Source organism: Myotis brandtii, unplaced genomic scaffold (assembly GCF_000412655.1).
Source record: "Myotis brandtii unplaced genomic scaffold, ASM41265v1 scaffold796, whole genome shotgun sequence".
Lineage (NCBI taxonomy): Eukaryota > Metazoa > Chordata > Mammalia > Chiroptera > Vespertilionidae > Myotis > Myotis brandtii.
Genome location: NW_005371207.1, coordinates 1,722,953 through 1,745,914, shown reverse-complemented (window position 1 = coordinate 1,745,914; position 22,962 = coordinate 1,722,953). Strand labels below are relative to the sequence as shown.

At 38.0% G+C, this 22,962-nt stretch overlaps 2 protein-coding genes across 2 annotated transcripts in view; one reads left to right on the top strand and one right to left on the bottom strand.

Annotated features, from left to right (window-relative positions):
• UBAC2 (UBA domain containing 2) overlaps window positions 1-22,962 on the bottom strand; it is a 121,220-nt gene that overhangs the window by 96,399 nt on the left and 1,859 nt on the right. The window contains 3 exon segments of the mRNA XM_014531225.1: window positions 12,718-12,827; window positions 14,035-14,154; window positions 18,065-18,192. Coding sequence (XP_014386711.1) covers window positions 12,718-12,767 — 50 coding nt within the window. The 5' untranslated portion in view covers window positions 12,768-12,827; window positions 14,035-14,154; window positions 18,065-18,192.
• GPR18 (G protein-coupled receptor 18) lies at window positions 3,492-7,955 on the top strand. The gene is made up of 2 exons (XM_005883632.2): window positions 3,492-3,735; window positions 6,138-7,955. The coding sequence occupies exon 2, from the start codon at window positions 6,168-6,170 to the stop codon at window positions 7,161-7,163; it is 996 nt and encodes a 331-aa protein (XP_005883694.1). The 5' UTR covers window positions 3,492-3,735; window positions 6,138-6,167; the 3' UTR covers window positions 7,164-7,955.

The window sequence follows — 22,962 nt, the reverse complement described above, 5'->3', positions numbered from 1 at the left end:
TATCTTTTATAATTGAAACTTTGTAGCCTTGAGTGGAGCCCAGGTTGGCTGGAATCCTAGGTTGCCCCTGGCAACCCAGGCTCCCAGACCCTCCTTGAGCAGAGTCTACAGCAGCTGGAAGCAGGTATCTGGGGTTTATTTGTCTTCTATAATTGAAACTTTGTAGCCTTGAGCGGAGCTCAGGGCCGGCAGGGCAGGCAAGAAGTTTGGCTTCCTCCATTGTCGGGGCAACACAAGCCTCCTGCTTGCTCCAGCTCCATGGCCGCCACCATCTTTGTGATGGAGTGATGGTTAATTTGCATATTACTCTTTTATTAGATAGGATATGTAATATATATATTATTCTCCTTTAACTGTGAGACCAGAGTCCTCAGGAGGTGGCCATGTACATCACAATAACCAGAGAGCTCTACTCAGTCACCTGTCCTGTCCCAGAGACTCTGGATTACTAGTCAGTCAGTGAAACGTCACTGCAAATTGTTGGCCTGGGGTCCCATACGATTTCAGTGAGTCCAGGGCTGACTGCACTGCCATGCAGAAGCCTTCTCCTAAGATCCTCTAAGTGAGAGAATCTTTAATATCTTTAGGGAACTCTACTTTCATTGCTGATTTAGATCTATTTTAACTTAAATTATCAATCACTTTGCTTATCTGGGTTCATCTTGTTTGCAAATTGCCAAGGAGAAATACAAGTCAGGAAGTCAAGTGGACAGGAGGTTCATACTAACTGGGCTGTAAGATTATAGCTGTAAGTTGCTGTGGTAGAGAGAAATACGTTAAAAACGGGAAATACAATTTTATCTGTGGCATACACAAATCTCTAACATAGGAGCATGTTTTATAATGGGGATTTACTGTGTAAATCTATTAACAATATCTTTTCTAAGAAATATAAAATTGCCTTAACTAATTTAAATTTTTATATTCACTCAAACTGGGCTCAAGCACTAAAATGAAAATCCCTTAGGGCTTTTAACATCTAAACCAAAATTCAAAATAGAGCTAAAAAGCTAAAACAGGTTATTTCATAGAATGAAGGGAAGGGAACTCTGTAGCCTCCCAGAATATGAAAGATCCCTCTTTTGCAAGGTGAAAATTTTCTCTTTCACTAGATTCCAAATAAGTGAGGAAATTAAAGCTTCATGAATGATCCCTAAATGAGTTAAGTTCTTTCATTTGAATAAAAATTAATGAGGTTCAAGTATTAAAGAAGCAAACTACACACTACAAAAGTTTCATTCTTGATCCACTGTTTACTTGCTGCCAGTTTGGGGAAGATCTTTTTCATCGTAATTCTTTTCCAACAAAATAATTATTGTGAAGAGCCAGGAACACAGAGAATAAGTGCTACAGGGGCATGAAGAGAAGGAGAGAAAGGTCCCGGCCCCTGTTCCCCTTGCCTAAGTCTCTACATCTGATTTGTGATTGGCAGGTCCCTCATATAACTGGTCAAAGTGTCCCTGATGCTGACACCTGGCTCAGTAATTTGTCCATGACTCTTTCCACCCTCCATTTCCTCACCTACTTTTCCAGTCACACATTCAAGCAATATTTATTAAAAATCGATAATACACATACATATATATTAATGCCAGCCCTCAAGGACCTCAATTTACTACAGGATAAAAGGCAAGTAAATATGCAATAATAATACAAACACACTCCACTACAGGGATAAGTACCAAGTGCTAAGGAACCTTACAGGGGTGAATAAGCAACCCAGCTTCAAAGGTCAGAGAAAACTTCCTAGAAAAGGCATCATTGAAACTAAAACTTTAAGGATCAGTAGCAGCTGGCCAAGCCAAGAGGTGGAAGGGAATGAGTGGTAAGGAATGTCACCAGTTGGAAGAGCATGTGAAAGGTCAAGAAGAGCACACGCAGAAGGTCCCAAATGGCTACAATGGAAAGGAAGTGGGAAACGAGTAGCAGCCAAGCCACCTCAAGCTGTGCTGTGGGGACTTCCTATCTGGCCCCTTCCTTCCTTTCTCTGAGAGACTGGCAGGTCAGAGGAAAGAATCTCCCTGTGGATGACAAAGGACTCAAGTCTTAACGCAATATGCCATCAATGTATCTCTTGATTTTAGCAGCACAGGGAATACTAATCAATACTTAATATCAGAAACTTTGTCACAGGCTAAATGAAATTAAGGTAATGACAAGATTGGATTCTATAGATAAAAGGTTCCCATCTCCTATCAAACTCACCTACACTGCATATGAAATATAACTCCATGCATAAAAAACTGATTAATGTAATTGGCAATGAACAGATCCTGTCTAGTGAATAATCAATGTAATCACCTCATAACGAGAACTTATTACAGCAAAGAGGGCAGAAAGGGGAGGAACTCAGCACCTGAAGAAGCTGGGCCTGTGGGCTGTTCTTCAGCAAGTCATGGCCTTCTTTGAGCTCAAATCTTCATCTGCATAAGAAATAGTTGCTTTGGTTGTTGCCTACACTTCTAAAATTCATTATTCTGACAGGCTATCCCAATCCAAAGTAATCACCAAAGGCATAGATTTAAATAAATTTTGTAAGTCAAAGACTTACTATAATTTTGTCTGAGGGGGAAAATAAAAACAAAAAGCATGGGCGTTCAAACTGTCTTAATAAAAATACAGTTCATTTTAGTTCATGTACTTTACAGAAGTTGACTAGTCAAGTATAACCAAATATAAAGTTAATTAAAATTTTAGGACAACCAAATGAGATGATGATTTCTTTTTTTAAGAAAAGAGAAAGTAAAAACTTTAATATAACTAGGCAGGCAATGATTGGATGGCTCACTTCCCTCTCCGCTGGTTTCATTTCCCTGCTTAGGTTAAAATACTCCTAACATGTAAATTACTCCACTAAAGACTGCCATAGTCCCTTCTTAGCAGTTTGCAGGGATATTTATGCAAAAGGAACTATTTTTAGAATTCTACGTGACAGACAGGGGATATAAAGCACTGGGGACTTAAAAAAATAAAGCATTTATGTATATGGAAAGCAGAAGTAAATAACTAAGTATCCCAATTTAACCATTTAAAAATGTTTTAACAGTAAAAAGTGGATATTCTATTATTTTAGGAACTTTGTGGTAAAGGATTAACTCTGTTTAGGAGTACCTAAATGCCAGATATTATGTTCAACTCTTGGGATTTTTCTGGTTTCAAATCCTCACAACCCTATCAAATGGGTATTATCTCTATTTTAACTGTATAGAAACTAAGTAGGAACAAAGGCTCAGAGTGGGTAGGTAACCAGACAAAGTCACACAGCTTAGAAAATAAAAAAGCTATACTATGAATCCATTCTACTCAACATCAAATCTCATACTCTTTCAATACATGATGCAGACTTGAAGCATCAAAGCAAAAAAGTGAAGATGTTTTCCCCTTTTCGTATAACTCTCTTAAATGCATGGTATCATTTCAAGGGAAGTTTATGCTCAGCATAGCTTCACAAACAAATCATTTGTGAAAGAGAAAAACCACATCCAGTCAAAGCTAAAAAAGCCTTATTTCAGAGAGTACTTCCTGAAAGAGAAAAAGCAGCAACGAGTAACAACTCCTATACCAAGAATTATATTTGAGACGTTTTAAAGCAACAGAAGAGCCTAAAACAAAGAAACATACCATTTTTTAAGTATATCAATTCCAGAAAGAGAAGCAACTCAAGGATCCTTCTTTTATAGACCTGATTATACCGAAAAATGTTCCTCTCTAATACAGCCTTTTGATGGACAGGAGGTAAGTTGCATTTAATTAACTTCATCGTAGATTATGAGAAGTAATGCTGTACTTACTAAATTTCAAAATCATTGTTTTATTTTAATGATACATTACTGAAACCGTGCTGGTGAAGAACCTTGAAATGAGTTATGCTGTCATCTTCCTGAATTATTAATATGATTTTTCATTTATTTTCAATTTTTACATTAACAGTAAATGTAATTTTGTTCAACTTAAGGAAGATGTTGAAATGATAAATCATAAGTATATTTAAGAGTCATCACTTGGTTTCAATTACAGTATTTCACAACGTGTACTTTAAAGGCTTTTAAGAAAAGAAAGACCATAGATAATCATGGAATTGAAAGCTTTTTAAATGTTGACTTAAAAGCCAACTGCTTTTCAATATTTATCCAAAAATATATCTGCCTGTGCAGAGCACAATCTATATTGGCAATGCCTTTAAAACACATGCATCATGCTTAATTTTTCAACCTTAAGCAAATGAATACAAGTGTTGGTGACATACAAGCAGTTTGAGCCCACTGGAGAGGGCGTTACTCAAAAAATGGTTTGTAAGTACAGAATGTATATGACAAAATTTGGGGATGAGGATGGGTGAAGTATTAAAAGAGAAAAAAGGATACTAAATTTCATTTACATTATAATTGCTACTATTTAAAAAATCACTGAAGATTTAGTTTTTCTATGTAGTACTCGTCTCATCTGATAGAAATTAATATTCTAGTCACATCAATATTTGGATATTTTAATTAATACAGGTGTTTAAACATATAGAAATATATCCCAAAATCATATTTCACCTAAATATTTGGCAAACTAGCTGTAATCAGGAAGAAAGGGAGGGAGGGAGAAAGGGAGGGAGGGAGAAAGGGAGGGAGGGAGGGAAGAGAGCGGGGAGGGGGAAAACAAACTCATATCAGCAAGTGTTCAAATCATTTTTAAATTATCAACAGCCCATGATGCCACCGACCACACTGCTAACCCCCACAACAGGGCTGACTTAGAGACAGCCCACTCTGCAAAGTGACATTTTTGAAGGAAACTCTTCTTACACCTCTGTATTTCAAGGGGATGCCACAAGGTTCCATTTCTTTGTAGCGACTCTATTTTTATAATCCCTGGTGTTAGCATTGCATCATGGGTGATGGAAGTTTCACATTGTGGGGGATCCGTGATATATACAATCACTAAACTCCTTTCCATTAGAAATGAACTTTTTTTTTGGTGATGGGAATTAGTTTTTGCATACACATAAAGTTATTGAGTGATGTCTTATTAATAACCACTTGTGTTTAATATTCCCTTTTAAAATTTAATTTGACAAATAGTACACTTCTGTATCTCTGTAGAGTGAGGACATGAAAGTTACTATACCAACAATACCTCATTCTCAAGGTGTTGCTTTCTGTGCACCACTACAGCAGTGAGATCTACTTCAAAGACACTTGTAAACACCATCTGGAAGGCTCAGTTTTAGACACACCCAAACTGTACATTAGAAACTAGCTCATCTATTGTTCTAAGAGTAAAGTTCTTAATCTGTACACCATGGCACAACACACTGCTGTCTCAAGACCTATGAAATTTATAGAGAACCTAATGCTATGAAGAAGTATTTACCACTTAAAAAAACAAAACATGGTTTAATGGCCAACTAAACAAGTCTTCACTGACAAACCTACTAGAGAGTAGTTTCTGAGGGTCACCTCATCAAGGGTTCCTTCCTTCACTCATCCATCAATTCAGTAAATGTTTACTTTTTTAATAGCTACAACTTACTCAATAGGCTATGGGGATATACCAGTAAAAAGGGAAAGTTTCTGATCTCAAATGAGAATTACTGTGAATATTCAGTAGTTAACTAGTTATATGGTTCCTTTATTAGTTTTCTAACACATATTTTATAGATTAAAATTGTACTTAATGAGTTAAAATTTATTATTTGATATTATTAATCTGGATTACAAAATATTTAAACAGAATGAAGATGATTAAAAAGTGGCAAAGTAAATTGTAAGATTCAACATTCAGAATGGCCTTTTCCCAATTAGTCCTAATCAAGGAATAATTATTATAGGAGAAATAGCTACCCAATTTTAGGGGGGAAAAAATCATAAAGTTTATTCCTCAGTGAGAAGAGAGGTGGGCAGGGAAAGAGAAATGAGTAAGTTTGCCACTACAAATTACAACACTCCATACCACTTTCATCGGTTAGTACAAATTGTTATTAATACCTAGGAAATGTATTTATTAATAAATATTAAGACACATATATTGACTCTACAATATAAAGTACTCCCAAAATTAGAATCCACTGCATGCTAAGTATGAGAATGCTAACATTTATTTTTCAGCCAACGGTTTTATTCCTCCTAATATTCGCAACTGTTTTACAGTTTCCAAGTGTCACGCCCACCAACTATAAGATGACCACCTCTCACAATCAAGCTCAACCTGGCTCTTCTAATAGCTCATACCCAGATGAATACAAAATTGCAGCCCTTGTCTTCTACAGCTGTATCTTCATAATTGGAGTATTTGTTAATGTCACTGCCTTATGGGTTTTCAGTTGTTCCACCAAGAAAAGAACCACTGTAACCATCTATATGATGAATGTGGCGTTGCTGGACCTAATATTTATAATGAGTTTACCTTTTCGAATGTTTTATTATGCAAAAGGTGAATGGCCATTTGGCGAACACTTCTGCAAGATTCTCGGGGCACTCACAGTGTTTTATCCGAGTATTGCCCTATGGCTTCTTGCTTTTATTAGTGCTGACAGATACATGGCCATTGTGCAGCCGAAATATGCCAAAGAACTTAAAAAAACATTCAAAGCCGTGCTAGCATGTGTGGGAGTCTGGATAATGACCCTGATAACCACCATCCCACTCCTCCTGCTCTATGAAGACCCTGATAAAGCCTCCAGCCCTGCCACCTGCCTCAAGATTTCTGACATCGTCCACTTAAAAGCTATTAACATATTGAACTTCACTCGACTTATATTTTTTTTCTTGATTCCTCTGTTCATCATGATTGGGTGCTACTTGGTCATTATTCATAGTCTCCTCCATGGTAGGACATCGAAGCTCAAACCAAAAGTCAAGGAGAAGTCTATTAGGATCATCATCACACTCCTGGTGCAGGTGATCGTCTGCTTCATGCCTTTCCACATCTGTTTTGCTTTCCTGATGTTGGAAGGGGATGAGAACAGTTACAATCCCTGGGGAGCCTTTACCACCTTCCTGATGAACCTCAGTACCTGTCTGGATGTGATTCTCTACTACATTGTTTCAAAACAATTTCAGGCTCGAGTCATTAGTGTCATGCTATACCGCAATTACCTTCGGAGCGTGCGCAGGAAAAGCTTCCGATCAGCTAGTTTGCGGTCACTAAGCAACATAAACAGTGACATGTTATGAGTAGTAAGTTTTTTGTCTTCAACCTCCTTAAATTCACTTTACTAATTACCCTAGAGTCAGTGGACATTTTGTATATTATCAAGTCCCTTCTTTCCTGAAAAAAAAAAATAAACCTTAAAAACTCTTTTGTGTGATCGTATTGTGGCAACATAATTAAATATTCTAAAGTATACTAATACATTAATTATTTTTATTTTTAAAACTTATATAGAACATTTTCATGAAGTACTAGGAGAAAACATCCAACATGTGTTTCATATTCAAGCCTTATCTAAATATACTAGTATAGTTGACTTAGCTTTTTGGATTTAATTCTATGTGCAAGTAAATCATGATGTCAAGGCAGTAGGCAAAGAAAATCCAGCTACTGTTCAAAATAATTTGATGAAAGTGTTTTCCATCTAGATAGCTCCCTTTGGTTTAATTTATACTCAGGATTGGTGGTCCAAAAACAACATTTTTTTGTTTGAAGTTAAACTTCCAGGATCTTAGAAAAACAACTATGTTCATCTCTTCACTGCTATTTGCTGCAGAGCAAAATTAGTGGGAGCAAGCATTTGAGTGAGCCTGTGGAGACCATGGCCATCAGTCCTCCTCTACTCTGAATTCATTTTCTTTTGGAAACAGGCTAACGTCATCCAATAAACACTTACTGAGAGCCTACCAAGCACCAGACTCTACTTAAGACCAATGGGGAAACCTAACCCAAGACCCTATTTCTGACCAATAATCCAAGTTTTTTCCTGTGACATGTTTCTGCTATATGGTAAAATATCTTTCTCCAATATAAAGAGTTGCTCTTCCTATGTGATTAAACATCACATTACAAAAGAGATTGATTTTTTTTTTCCAGGTCATATGTCACAGTATAAAAAGCACTAGTCAAGGACCTTGCCATTTAATTTTCCCTAATAAAGTAACAAACAAAGTAACTTCTCCATTTAAAAAGAAATGGAAATCCTACATAATAAAAGGGTAATATGCAAATCGACCAAACAATGGAATGACTGGTCACTATGATGTGCACTGACCACCAGGGGGCAGACGCTCAACGCAGGAGCTGCCCCTTGGTGGTCAGTGTGCCCCCACAGGGGGAGCGCCACTCAGCCAGAAGTCCAGAAGCCCAGAAGCTGGGCTCCCAGCTGGAGAGCGCAGTGGCGGTGGCGGGAGCCTCTCCCACCTCCGCGGCAGCACTAAGGATGTCCGACTGCCAGCTTAGGCCCACTCCCCTAAGCCATCAGTCAGTTGGACATCCCCAGAGAGCTCCCGTACTGCGAGAGGGCACAGGCCCAAAACTCGTGCACCAGGGCCTCTATTGAACTATATAATCTGTAAAGCCTATATTCTAAATATGTACCCAAATGAGTTAACTATAACTTCCTCTCTGCTAAATCACTTTTATTATTCTTAACATAATCATCTCCCAATAGAACTTAAAATCGTATCAATGCTTTGGTTATCACTTGATTTCTATAATTAACATGGATAAATTAATATTCTTAAAAAATAAACACAAAGGAGCCTAAAACAGCATTTTAGTACAAGAAGATCCCTTAAATCAGCGGTTCTCAACCTGTGGGTCGCGACCCCTTTGGCCAGGGGTCCTCAAACTACGGCCCGCGAGCCACATGCAAATACAAATATTGTATTTGTTCCCATTCTGGTTTTTTTACTTCAAAATAAGATATGTGCAGTGTGCATAGGAATTTGTTCATAGTTTTTTTTTAAACTATAGTCCGGCCCTCCAACGGTCTGAGGGACAGTGAACTGGCCCCCTATTTAAAAAGTTTGAGGACCCCCTTTGGCGGTGATGGTTTGCTCATTGCACAAACAGCAATACCATCTTTCAGACTTCCCAGGGGTTTTATTCTTATAACAGTAGCAACATTACAGTTATGAAGTAGCAACGAAAATAATTTTATGGTTGGGTCACAACATGAGGAACTGTATTTAAAGGGCCAGAAGGTTGAGAACCACTGCCTTAGATGATCTGTTGTTTTAAATGTAAAGAAACTAAGGTCCTAAGAGGATTATAAAGCAAATTCAGTTCTCTTTTCATGTTAATCACCAGTTGTTTTTTTTTAAATAATAAAAAGGAAACAAGCTTATGGGATGTAAAAATTCTCATAGCTACATAAGCTAAAGGAGTCAAGATCATACTGAGATGTAGTTTCTCAACAAAGAGAAAACTACTTGAAGTTTTTAGTTTGAATAGTCATGTAAGCAAGATACTTTAATAAATATCTTTAAACAAATAAATACTTCTAAAACAATGGAAATAACTCCTGTTTATGTAGAGTTATGGTACGCAAATACAGTCATAAATACTCTTAAACTACATGGATTAATCTGCTCTTATGTAATTTATTAAATGGCAAGTTCTCTATAATAGCTTTTCTTAATTTGAGAGCACAAAACACAACAAAAGGCTTTGTTACCACAAAGACAACGAAGTGAAAATGTATGTCATGGTTCTCACAATACAATTATAAATAATCTAAACCAATTAATTAAAAATAATTTTACTCAGCATTGTAATTAGATACATTTAAACAGGATATATAAAAAGCCAAAATTCCACTTCTCTGGAGGGATTTGATTCTGGGAAACAATGTAACATTCACATGTAAATACTAACAATTAAAAAATAATAGGTATATAAGGACAAATGTTCGATAGGCATGGGTTACTGGAAGTACCTACTATATATAGCTTTTGTAATGTACCTTTCTTTAATGTCAAAACCTTAATGGCTACTTTTTCTGAATATGACTCTAAAAAGATCAGGAAAGTAATATGGACTGGAAATAGAGTGTTGGGAAACAAAACCACAGACATTAACTGTAGTTGAAGTCATGGCAGTGGACAAGACAGCCCAGAGGAAGCACTTGAAATAAACTTGAGAAAGGAGCGTAGACAGTAAATAAGGTCAAAAAGGACTAGGAGAGCGTAGTATGCTAGGACTCAAGGGGGCGGTTATTTTATTAAATAATGAGAGGTCAAAAGTATTTAATATGCTATTGAAAGGTCAAAGACAACTGAAAATAAGTCACTGGCTTTAGAAATTAGTTGGATACTGGTGAAATTTATTAGAGAAATTTTAAAAGTGGTAAGGTTAAAAAAAGGGGGGAGAGAGAGAATTAAGTCCGAAGTCAAGAATTATAGAGAGGGCAGATAAATTTGACATTAATGGCCAAAAAAAAAGGTAACAAGATATTATGTGAAAAACCCTGCAAATTATAAAGCATGTTGACCAAAAAAAAGAGAGAAGTTTCCTTTCCTGAGTTTGTGAAGCCTTGCTCTCATCAAATAAAAGATATATTTACAAAATGCAAAGTTCATTTATTTTTAAAAAATATGTTCTTATTGATTGTTAGAGAAAGAGGAGGCAGAGGAATAGGGAGACAGAAACATCATCCATCAGATGCCTCCTGCACACCCGCTACTGGGGATCAAGCCCACAACCCAGGCATGTGCCCTGACTGGGAATCAAACAAGTGACCTCTTGGTTTCTGGGTCAACGCTCAATTGCTGAGCCACACCAGCCAGAGTCACTTTATTGAATTAAATATGTATGTTCCAAGAAGTCTGAGAAAGCTTCAAGATTCTAAAATGCCATACTCTCATGTTTCATGATTTGAAAAGGAAAAAGAAATACATTCATCATTCAGGGGAATGGATGAATTAACATTTATAGTAATTTCTTTCCAAGGGGATCCTATAACTTTTGAATTTACTCAAATTTGCAACTTTTGCTATGAACCAAGATTTAAATATTCCTGCTTTAAGAATAAATAAAAATATTCCCAACTTCAAAACTGAATAAATCCTCCTTATAAGAACCAGGATTTCATAAAGAAATAAATGTCATTCATACAAAAAAATAAGTCATTCAACTCTGTGCAATAGGAAAAAAGGTCATCAAACAAGGAGACAATCTTATCTCATTTTAAACACGAGTTAAAAGCTATATTACTATCCATGCCCAAAGTTTATTCTGAGACAAACTCACATGATACGTATATACTGTCCTATATAACTCAGTAGGCCTTATAGATAACTAAAAATAACTGGCCTGGATGAGAAATGTTTGAGAAAAACCTATGATTCAGTAATGTTGCTGCTTTCCTGAATCAATATGAAATCATTCCTGATAACTACACTTTTTTCCACAATAGCAGAATAGTCAACTCAAACTTCTCAGTCTCATTACAATTACAATCTGTGGACCTCAACAAAAACTGCATGATAATTTTGACACAAGATTTTGTCTCCAATTATTATTCAGAATCATACATTATTAACAATATTCATGCCCACTATAAGTAAATCTCATAAAGGACAGCCACAGTGTAAATTAACAATGTAAGTGTGAAAGCTATTAGATCATTAACTGCATTTTTAAAATAGAGATCCAAAGTGAACTTGAGTCAAAATACATACAATCATCTAATAGTTCTCAAAAACACAAATTCAAAATTAAAATAAGGCTGAAGTTAGTACACACAGAATTTTAAATATCTGGTATCTTAATTTCAAAGTATCTCTCAAATGCAGTCTCCAATATATAATCCAGAGATGCTTTAAGGTCACTTATAAGTGCTAACAACTCTGCTCCTAGATACTAAATCCTATATAATAAAAGCTCAGTGACTAAATGGCGGAACGACCAGAACGATCACTTGACCAGTTGCTATGACGCACACTGACCACAATGGGAGCGCCACTCAGCTGATCAGGATGAGCGGCTCCTCCTGCTGCAGCCACTCGGCTGACCAGGATGAGGGGCGCTCCCACAGCAAAAGCAGCTGCTCAGCTGATGGATGAGCAGCTGCTCTCACAGTGGGATCAGCCACTCAGAGGGCAGGTCCACAGCTGCTCGGCTGACTGGGATGAGTGGCGCTCCCACAATGGGCCAATCCCCGCTGGCCACGCCCCCAACCAGTGCATGAATCCCGTGCACCAGGCCTCTAGTATTTCATAAACTAATACATGTTTTTTTGTTTTGTTGTTAAAAGAAGATCAATACCATATGAAAGCATATACACTCTGAGTTAGATTGACTACTGCAAATTGGCTAAAAATAACTTATATACTGACTTTGTTTTATCTTTGGTGGAAGTATTAAACAATATCAATTTTAAAAACATCATTCTTCAGAAGCTTAACTTAAGGCAAATTAATTTTTGCCTAATCTAATCTAATTAATTAAACTTTGTATTTTTGTGTTTAATTAGTTCACAAAACTACATAGACAAAATTTCACTATAAAATAAACACATAAAACTAATTCTATCTTCAGAATTAGAACAGGAAATTCATTAAAAATTCCCTAAAACATGGGACTTCAGAGCTGAAAAAGAGCGAATGTAAAATAAATTTTGTTTCAAGAACATAATGAGAATATAAGTATACACTGGATTTTTTAATACATAAAATCAATTCTACTGTCTCTAAAAGTTTAAAATATGCTTTTAATGACTTTCATGTACAATACTACTTTAAATCAGATTTAATTAGTTACAAAATAAGCTAGTCTTTGAGAGCTACTTACAATCCAGACGGCAAATTCCTGGATGCAGTGATACCAAAGGAATACCACATAGCTTCAACGAGGATGAAGTCAACCAAGGCTGACAAAACCCAGGAACCCAGCAAAAAGGACTAAAAATAAAACAAAGCATTATATAGAGGAGTCTTCTAAAAATAAATTAACATTTACTTATTTTTTTTTAATATATATATATATATATATACATATATATATAGTCTTTTCTAATAAAAACAAACTTAAATATATATATATATGAGACTATCTATACTAATAATAGAGTATGCAAATTGTCCAGGACACCATCACAGTAATAGTAACGACTGAACAGCAGGCTGGCAGGCTGCGTGGGGCAACAAGGCCGGCAGGGGGATTAGTGAGGGGCAACCAAATGACTGAACAGCAGGCTGCGAGGGGCAACCAGGCCCAGGCTGCGAGGGGCAACCAGGCCGGCAGGGGGATTAGTGAGGGACAACCAAATGACTGAACAGCAGGCTGCGAGGGGCGACCAGGCCGGCAGGGGGATTAGTGAGGGACAACCAAATGACTGAACAGCAGGCTGCGCGGGGCGACCAGGCCAACAGGGGGTAATTGGGGGTGACCAGGCCGGCAGGAGGGGGCAGTTTGGGGCAACCACAGCAGGAGGGGCGCCCCCGCCCCCCCCCCCCGGGGGGGGGGGGGGGGGGGAGAGGGGAACAGTTGGGGGCAACCAGGCCAGCAGAGGGGGCCAGTAAGGGGAGACCAGGCTGGTGCGAGGGGGCAGTTAGGGGCAACCAGGCCAGCGGGGGCAGGGGCAGTTAGGGGCAATCAGGAAGGCAGGCAGGTGAGCAGTTAGGAGCCAGCGGTCCTGGATTGTGAGAGGGATCCCGGATTGGAGAGGGTGCAGGCTGGGCTGAGGGGACCCCCCCCCCCAATACACAAATTTCATGCACTGGGCCTCTAGTGTATATATATAATCAAAATGAGAGAATAAAACTATATTGGTCAAACACATTAATAGGATGATTTAACAAGTATCACACAAACCATTAAGCAAAATAAGTAATGAGAATTTTATTAAAGTCAAAATCCTAATAAAAATTGTTAGTACCCACTCATACCTGACATTATGACCTATTACCATCATCATTATTTTATTATGCTAGTGACTTAAATTTAAATTTTTCTTTGGTTAATGTCCCTGTTCCAATTCAGATAAAGGATCATGTAATTAAAAGATAATTGTTAATAATAACAAAATAAAACTATTTAAATATAATAAAAAAACAAAAAATGTTTTTCTATAACCTAACAGCAAAGAGAAAATACATAAGAACTTACTGCAAATTTTCTGCTTCCATATCTTCTTTCAAATATCCTAAAATTATAAATAAGCAGACTACTGCAGAAACTATCTTTCAAATCAAGGCAAATTATTCTTCCACATATCAGCCTCCAAATCTAGATGGGGATTTAAAAAAGAACAATAAAGAGTGAGATCTGTTCAGGTTGCTCCTTAGCAAATTTGTTACATTTACTTTATACTGCTTATTTTTTAAACTCTAAGCAAAATAATGATGCATACAGAAAAGGAAAACACATATATGTTTTTCCTAAGAAATGAGCTCTACTGTCTCCTGCTAAAATTCTTTTCATATAACGGCACAAAGGGTACTTAAAATTTTTTGATTATTATAATAAGTAAAATTTATTCTCATTAAGAAAACAGAAAATTTCCTGTAAAACATCTTAAGACTATGTTTCGTAAAATAAAAAAAAATTTATATATGTGAGCTAGAATGAAAGGCTAATGTTCGTTTTTATGCTATTTAATAAAACAGGTGTAACTGAAAAGCTATTTAGGGATAAACTCAATAATATCCATTTCTAAGCTTAATTTTAATGCTCAACCTACTTCATACCAACCCACATACAAGGCAAATTATGGCAACTGTTGCTAAATATTACTAGGTTTAAATTTTTTTTTAAAGTTAACTTTTAATTTACGTAAATCAATTTCTCCTTGTGTGAAAAATATATAAGGAACTATACAAAGAAGAAAGAACAACTCAAAGGCTTATTTTGAGACTTCTTAAATATTTTCCAGATATTTAAAGATAATCCCAATGACATTTGTAAAACATTCTGATATTATTTACCTTTCACAATTACCTTTTAAGATAGGTACAAGAAATATTAACCTTTTCTTTTGTATTGTTTTTATTTTGGTAAAATTACATAAAATAAAATTTATCATTTTAACTATTTTTAGATGTATAATTCAGTGGCATTAAGAACATTCATAATGTTGTATCCCCAATCACCACTATTTTCAGAATTTTTCACAATCCCAAATAGAAACTGTATCCATTAAACAATAACTCCCCATTCTCCCCTCCCCTCAGCCCCTGGTAACCATTATTCTACTTTATGTCTCTAAGAATTTGACTATTCTAGGTACCTCATATAAGTGGAATCATACAATATTTGTCCTTTGTTGTCTGGCTTATTTACTTTACTTAGCATTATGTCTTCAAGGTTCATGTTAAAGCATGTATTAGAGCTTCATTACTTTGAATAGCTAAATAATATTACACTGTCTGTCTGCACTACATTTTTAAAATCCATTCATCTATTAATGGACATTTGAATTGCTTCCACCTTTAGGCTATTGTGAGGAATGCTATTATGCATACTGGTAAGATTAACTCTATTTTAAAATAAGGAGAATATGCACAGAGAAAGTGTTTTACTTGTCTAAGGCATATGACCTTGCCAAAAGAAATTCTTGCAAATATAAATAATCTACACTAATAAAAGAGAAACATGGTAATTAGCGTATGACCGCTACCCTTCCCATTGGCTAATTAGCAAGATATGCAAATTAATCACCAGCCAAGATGGCGGTTAACTGCCAACAAAGATGGCGGTTAATTTGCATATGTAGGCACAATGCAGGGAGGCAAAAGGGAAAGCACGGAAGAAGCCCCCTGGCACTGACAGTGATGTTCAACTGCAGCTTCGGCCCGCTGGCAAGTGGACATCCCTCAAGGGATGTATCACTGCCAGCATAGGCACAATCCCCCGGGGAGCAGGCCTAAGCCAGCAGGTGGACATCCCCCGAGGGGTCCCAGACTGCGAGAGGGCACAGGCTGGGCTGAGGGACCCCCGAGTGCACAAATTTTCGTGCACCGGGCCTCTAGTTATAATATAAATGAAAATATAGACTATACCAACTGTCAAAACATTTCACTTCCGTTTCAGTTCCAACCAAGACAGTCTTTGTCATCAGTGTACTCCAAAATATGACGGCACTGGACTGGTTTAGGGATGGCCATTAGAATTCATTTCACATGCCCATCTAACTGAAATGGGGATGGCTGCCAATAATGCTGTATTAAGGTCACAGCTGGGTTTAAGGAGAAACAGCAACATCATCAGTTAGCAATGACCATAATGGGCACACATATGGAACACAGGTGACACCTCTAAACTAAATTTCTTTTCTCCCTTAGAAATTCCATGGCTGCACCAGAATCACATTGAATCTGTAGGCCAGCATATGCGACCATCAACATGATCAAATGAGAATGCTTTGTAAACTATGTAGTGCTTTAAAATATAAGATAATGACTGTCACCTTTGCAAAACAAGATGCAGAAACGTCTTCTATTTCCCACATTTTAAACTCTAAAAATATATTCTATTCAGGGCAAAGCCCTGTGAGCCACCAGGAAAATCTGGGGGATTAAGGACATTAAGACTTTACAATTATTTAAATCTAACAAATTGGGTTTATAGAATTGTTGTTTTAATGACAAATAAAAATAGAAACCACACTTTTAAATAATTTTGTAATTTGTCCTATGCTTACGGACACAAAAACCTGTAACCTGGTATAAAAATAAATAATTGGAGATTACTATAAGGTGCCTGCTCCTTATAAAATTGATCACTGACTTGCACTCAGCAAAACACTACTTCTGCATTCAACCTGCAACACACTAGAGGCAGGAGATCTCTGCCTTAAGTGTCAAAATGTGGGAGATTCCACACTTGCAAAAGAAAGCCCTTCACCAACTGTCCCTCCTGTCCTCATCTAACGTAACCCTGCACTAGTCTCCAACCATGCCTCCTCTACAGTATTCCTAATGGTTTGAAGTACATATTGCTTTGGGAAGTAAAATGCTCTTCTCTCTCTACTGCTAATAAACTGGCATCCCTTCCTTCAGACCAAATGGAAAATTCCTATCTTTATGGCTCTCCAGAGTTATTCCATTCTATACTGGTCCCTACTTCATTTATCATCCCTGAGGATTTCATGTCACTTATGTCTTATGTATGTGTATGTTTAGATTTCCCAAGGCAGAACTGAAACTTATCTCTGTAGCTGCTCTTATAAAAGCAAAGTGAGAGCTTTTTAGGAGATTCTAGCAGGAGAGTGTGCCTATTCACATTCCTGGACAGAAGAGTGGTTGTCCTCTTTATCTTCAGAGTATAGATGCCCATAAAGTGATGAAGTGGAATGGGATGCTTGCCTACTTAGCCAGATGAACCAAATTAACCCCCCAAATCAGGAAGACACCAACTTCAGTCCCTTCAGCAGTGGTTCTCAGCCAAATTGAGAACCACTGTATTATTGCAACTGAACTAATACAGAATCTATACTATATTCTAACAGAAAATAACTGAAAGACCTTCACAGGAACTTGGTGAAATTAACCTGAGTGGTATTAATTACATTATTATGACATACAGGTGGATTATTGTGGATAATTAAATATTTAGCAAAGAAAAGGTGGCAGGTTTATACACCACAATCTTCACTAATACTCCAACTCACAAATAAGACCCAGCACCAGCATGTTCTATGAAATCAGCCTATAAGTCTTGAAAAACATAGAATTCTGCTCTTCTCAGCAGCAAAAACCCAAGAGAAATCTCCTACTTGGTTTAACCACCACTATAAAAGTAATTCGTAGATTCAACAATCTGTTAGAGCTGAGAGCTTAGATTATCCAATTAATATTCAAACTGATGCAAGTTTTTAAAATGTTAAGCATACATACTATTCACTAAAAACCAAATTTAACATTGTTTTTAATTCTCTTGAAATTATAAACTGCATTTTCATGTGTAAATGGTGTAACTGAAAAGAGAGAGTGTCTAGTGCTGCAATTGCTTCATTTGAATCTGCTTTGCTGAAAACATCAATAAATAAAACTAGAGAATTTGTTAATATAATATTAATGATAAATAGTATTTCTTACAAATTTAGAGGCTTTGAAGGACTAAGAGTAGCAGAAAGAAAAGGCAAATCTAGGAAAAATCTGCCTTCTCCCTTCCCAAAGGCCAATGAAGCAGAGCTCACCTGAAAGTCATCCTTGACTGCTTGGAGGTCATATAGGAAGAACCTCTGACAGTGTGGCAGGAGTAGAGTCAGCAAAAGAGACAGGGCACTGGGGACCAGTAAAAGACTCTTAGATAGAGGTGCCTTGTCTGGAGGGAAAAAGAAAACCGCTTTGAGAATTATTGTTCCTAAGATTTAAAAAAACACACGAGTGAACAAAGCAAGAGAATTTATTTTTTAAAACAAAATGAAAGTAGCCGAAACCGGTTTGGCTCAGTGGATAGAGCGTTGGCCTGCGGACTGAAAGGTCCCAGGTTCGATTCCGGTCAAGGGCATGTACCTTGGTTGCGGGCATATCCCCAGTGGGAGATGTGCAGGAGACAGCTGATCGATGTTCCTCTCTCATCGATGTTTCTAACTCTCTATCTCTCTCCCTTCCTCTCTGTAAAAAATCAATAAAATATAAAAAAAATGAAAGTAAACTGCACAAACTCTGGAACTTAGCTCTAATTAACATATATTTCAAAACATCTACCTACAGAGGTAAGTGATCAAAGGGCACTGGAAAACAAGTGGAATTTACTGGCAAGGTTTTCATTGTTAGTTGGCTCTTATGTGAGACCAAACCAAGTTAATAGCCAGGAACTCCCATAAAATACCTTTCAGAACATGGTCACCGAAGTGCAAAGAAATAGAGAGAAGAGTATGCTTTCTATCAAATTGACCGGTTAGCTTTTCAGCATGCGCAGGATTCACATACATAAGCACATTAAAAATAATTAAAATGTGCCCTAACAGGTTTGTCTCAGTGGACAGAGCGTCGGCCTATGGACTAAAGGGTCCCAGGTTCGATTCCGGTCAAGGGCATGTACCTTGGTTACGGGCACATCCCCAGTAGGGAGTGTGCAGGAGGCAGCTGATCCGATGTTTCTCTCTCATCGATGTTTCTAACTCTCCCTCTCCTTTCCTCTCTATAAAAAATCAATAAAATATATTAAAAAACAAGAAGTATTAAAATGTGGTTAAAAGTGCTAACATTACTGACTGCAGTGGCCTACTGAGATTATCCACCATGAGTATGACTGGAGCCCAAGTCGGTTTTCCATTTAGAGCCTTTTCTAAACATTATGCAGCTTTCAAATTACAACACCATTTCCACTTCCCTTCGTCCATTTCAGTGAAGCATTTTAGCCCGAGGAGCCCCCGCACCCACTCTGCACCCATTTCCAGGATATTTGAATATTCAGGATTTTGTACCTGTTTTGCCTTCCGAACTACATTAAAGATTTCTAAACAAAGGCCACCTGCTTTCTCTTCTCTCTATTGGCAATAAAGCCCAGCACAACCCCTTGCACCTAAGAAAGGTTCAGCTCAACAGGACAGACCACAGAAAGATATCACTGATGGAGACAATCTCAGATCGCACAAGGATCACTTTAATAGTATTCACAAGAAATTCCCTGGGAGTGAATTTACTAACTACAGTTGGTAATGAGTTTGTTTAAGTATAAAAATAGCCCAACTGTTTCCTCTCTGATAAGGTCTTGCAACATCTAAATTGGAACCATTAGTACAGTGGTTGCATACAATCTTCATGACTGAGACACAATCAAGGCTCCAGGAATCTAATAGCTAACAGAGCTCCCCATCCCCGAGATAAGAGGTTCCCCATGGCCTCAATAAGTATAGAAGAAACAATAAGTATACATCAAAAGTATAGCAGAGCACCATGGCTGTGAGCTTAATCAACCTAAATTCTATCTCCAGCAGTTTAAGCCTCAGTTTTCCTCACTTGTAAAATGAAGATAAGAAAAGCTACCTCAAAAGTGTTGTGAGAAGTAAATGAAATAGGGAAAACTGCTTCTACAACTGCAATCACATCACCCCAGGAGAATGGGCTTCCTGTAAAGGCAAGCTCCTTTATTTTTCTGACGGGACCGAAGATGGAGCAGGGGTGATGTAAGGCAGCTGGAACCAAGTTTTCTTCCTCAGCTTGGGCCTCCACCATTCCTTGTGAAATAGGCTCGTGCAAGGATCATTCATGGCTGCCTCTTCCAGGCCAGCTCCTGAGTAACTCGGCATTACTGAAGAAAATCAAATCGCTAAGCTGCAAGATTTCACGGTAAGTTCATAGTCTCAAATCTCAAACTGCTGACACTCTCTACTGATCAGCAATTCTATTCCTTTTCTCTAATAAACCTACTCATCAACTTATTTCACACCATCTCATCCTCTCTCCTCAAACCTCCCTGCTCCACACTCCCAACTTGGCTTACATGTCACCAAGTGAATAAATGAATGACATGCTTTAGTATTTTCAGTCATTCTCTAAAATTAACAAGCACCTACTCTTGACCATGTATTATCCTAGGCCCTGGGGTATAGCAGTAAGTGATAGACAAAATCCCTCCCCTTTTGTGGTGCTTTCAGTCTAGACAAGAGAGAAAAGAAAATACACAAACCAAGGCAACTATGCATTATGTCAAATGGAAATAAATACTATAGAAAAATTAAGCAGGCCAGGCTGGTATGGCTCAGTGGTTGAGCACTGACTCAAGAACCATGAACCAACTGTGGTTCAATTCCTGGTCAGGGCATATGCCCAAGTTGTGGGCTTGATCCCCAGTAGGGAGTGTGCAGAAGGCAGTCGATAGATGATTCTCTCTCATCACTGATGTTTCTATCTCCCTCTCCCTTCCTCTCTCTGAAAATCAATAAAAACATATTAAAAACAAAAAAGAAATGAAAATTAAGCAGGGTAAAGAGTATGGCTATATCATCCATCATATTATTACCTGGTCTCTTTTAAAATACATGATAGGACTGCCACACACCCATTCCCCCTCCCTAACTGAAGTTAGGTATGGCAACATGACTCACTTTGGCCAAATCAGTAATAGACATTACTTCCAGGCAGATACTTGAAGAGCCAGTGAATGGACTTTCCCTCTGCCAGTACTCAAGATGGTGGCCATGCTAATCAGCCAGATCCTAGAGTTAAAGACGGTGTGAAGTGGACCTCCCAGGTGACTTGCCACAGAGGGATACCATCAGTGAGAAACAAACTTTGTCGTTTAGGCCCCTGCTATTGTGGAGTTGCTTGCTGCTGCAGCACAACTTAGTTTATCCTGGTTTAGTGGAAAACACAGTGCTAGTAGGGAAAGAGGGGTGCTATTTTACATAGGGTGGTAAAAGGCCCTTCTAATAAGGGGAGATTTGAGCAGAGACCTGTGGAAGTAGGCCAAGCAGATATCTGGGGGAACAGTATTCCTGGCAGAGGAAACAACAAATCAAATGCTTTGAGGCAGGAACATGCTCAACATGATTAAAAAAACAACAACAGTAAGACCACCAAGGCAGCTAAAAGCAGAATAAGCACAAGGCAGACAAGTAGGATATAAGATCAAATATGTGGGAGACCAAATAGTGTAGAGCTCTGTAGGCCATCAAAAGAACTTTAATCTTTCCTCTGAGAGTGACAGGATCAGTTTGAGGGGTTTAAAGCAGGAGTATCAAATGATCAAACATACTTTCAGAGGATCACTTTGGTTGCTAAATTGACAAGCCATCACAGGTAGGGGAGTGTAGAAGAATGGAGACAGGTAAGGAGGCTATCATGATGATCCTGGCATGATGATGGCCAGGACCAGAGTGGTTTAGGTGGAGATGGTCAAAACTGGGACATGGTTGGAAGGTACAGCAGGCAGGATTTGCTGGCTGACTGGGTGTAGAAAATGGGCAAATGGAGAAGTCAAAGATGACTCCAAAGTTTTTGTTGAGCAACTAGAACTGTTGCCAGCTACTAAGATGGAAAATTCTGTCACCTTTGCCCTTACCATGCCTATAAGGTCTGAACCCATCTTGCAAAATGCTCCCTAACCCCCATGTACCTCCATCTGCCAGGACTCCACCCCTCTACACCAGTGCTATTCAAAGTAGCCAGTTCACAAGCTGCTACCAGTCCACAGTGAAGTTTGTGTCAGAATGTGAACCAATATACTGCATCCTTCAGGGAGGAAGTCCAACTATGAAAAAAATATCATCTGGCCGAAACCGGTTTGGCTCAGTGGATAGAGCGTCAGCCTGCGGACTGAAAGGTCCCAGGTTCGATTCCGGTCAAGGGCATGTACCTTGGTTGCGGGCATATCCCCAGTGGGAGATGTGCAGGACGCAGCTGATCGATGTTCCTCTCTCATCGATGTTTCTAACTCTCTATCTCTCTCCCTTCCTCTCTGTGAAAAGTCAATAAAATATATTAAAATATATATATATATCATCTGAACTGAGCATATGCTCTGCTCAAATATCACATTATTTGTGAATAGTCATGTAACTCTCTATCCCCTTTGTTCTGGTTTATTTTCTCATAGCACTTATCAACAAATGCCTTATTAAATAGTGATTCATCAAATTTATCATTCAAACTGATTGTAAGATACACCATTCTTTTAGGTGTCACTAAAAAAGAAACAATGACAAATATAATTCTAAATTGTCATAAATTATAAGGTACACCCCACTTTCAGAAACACTAAAATGTGAAAAAATTCCATTTAGAATCAAGAAATATGTTTGTGTATTGTCCATCTTTCCATCCTCAGTCCCCATCTAATCTAATAAAAGACAAACATGCAAATTGACTGTACCTTTGCTACGCCTTAAGCCATGCCCACCAGCCAATCAGAGTGACTATATGCAAATTAATGCAACCAAGATGGCGGCCGGCAGCCACAGAGCTGGAGCAAGCAGGAGGCTTGGTTGCTCCAGTGATGGAGGAAGCCAAGCTTCCCGCCTGCCGCGGCCGGCTCTGAGCTCCACTGAAGGCAACAAAATTTCAATTATAGAAGGTAAATAAATCCCAGAATAAAAAAAAGAAAAGAAAAAAAAGGAGAGGCTGGGAGCTTCTGTCGCTGGGGGGC

Excerpts from the sequence above, each read along its gene's own strand:
- GPR18 (XM_005883632.2), top strand. The coding sequence starts at position 6,168 with ATGACCACCTCTCACAATCAAGCTCAACCTGGCTCTTCTAATAGCTCA.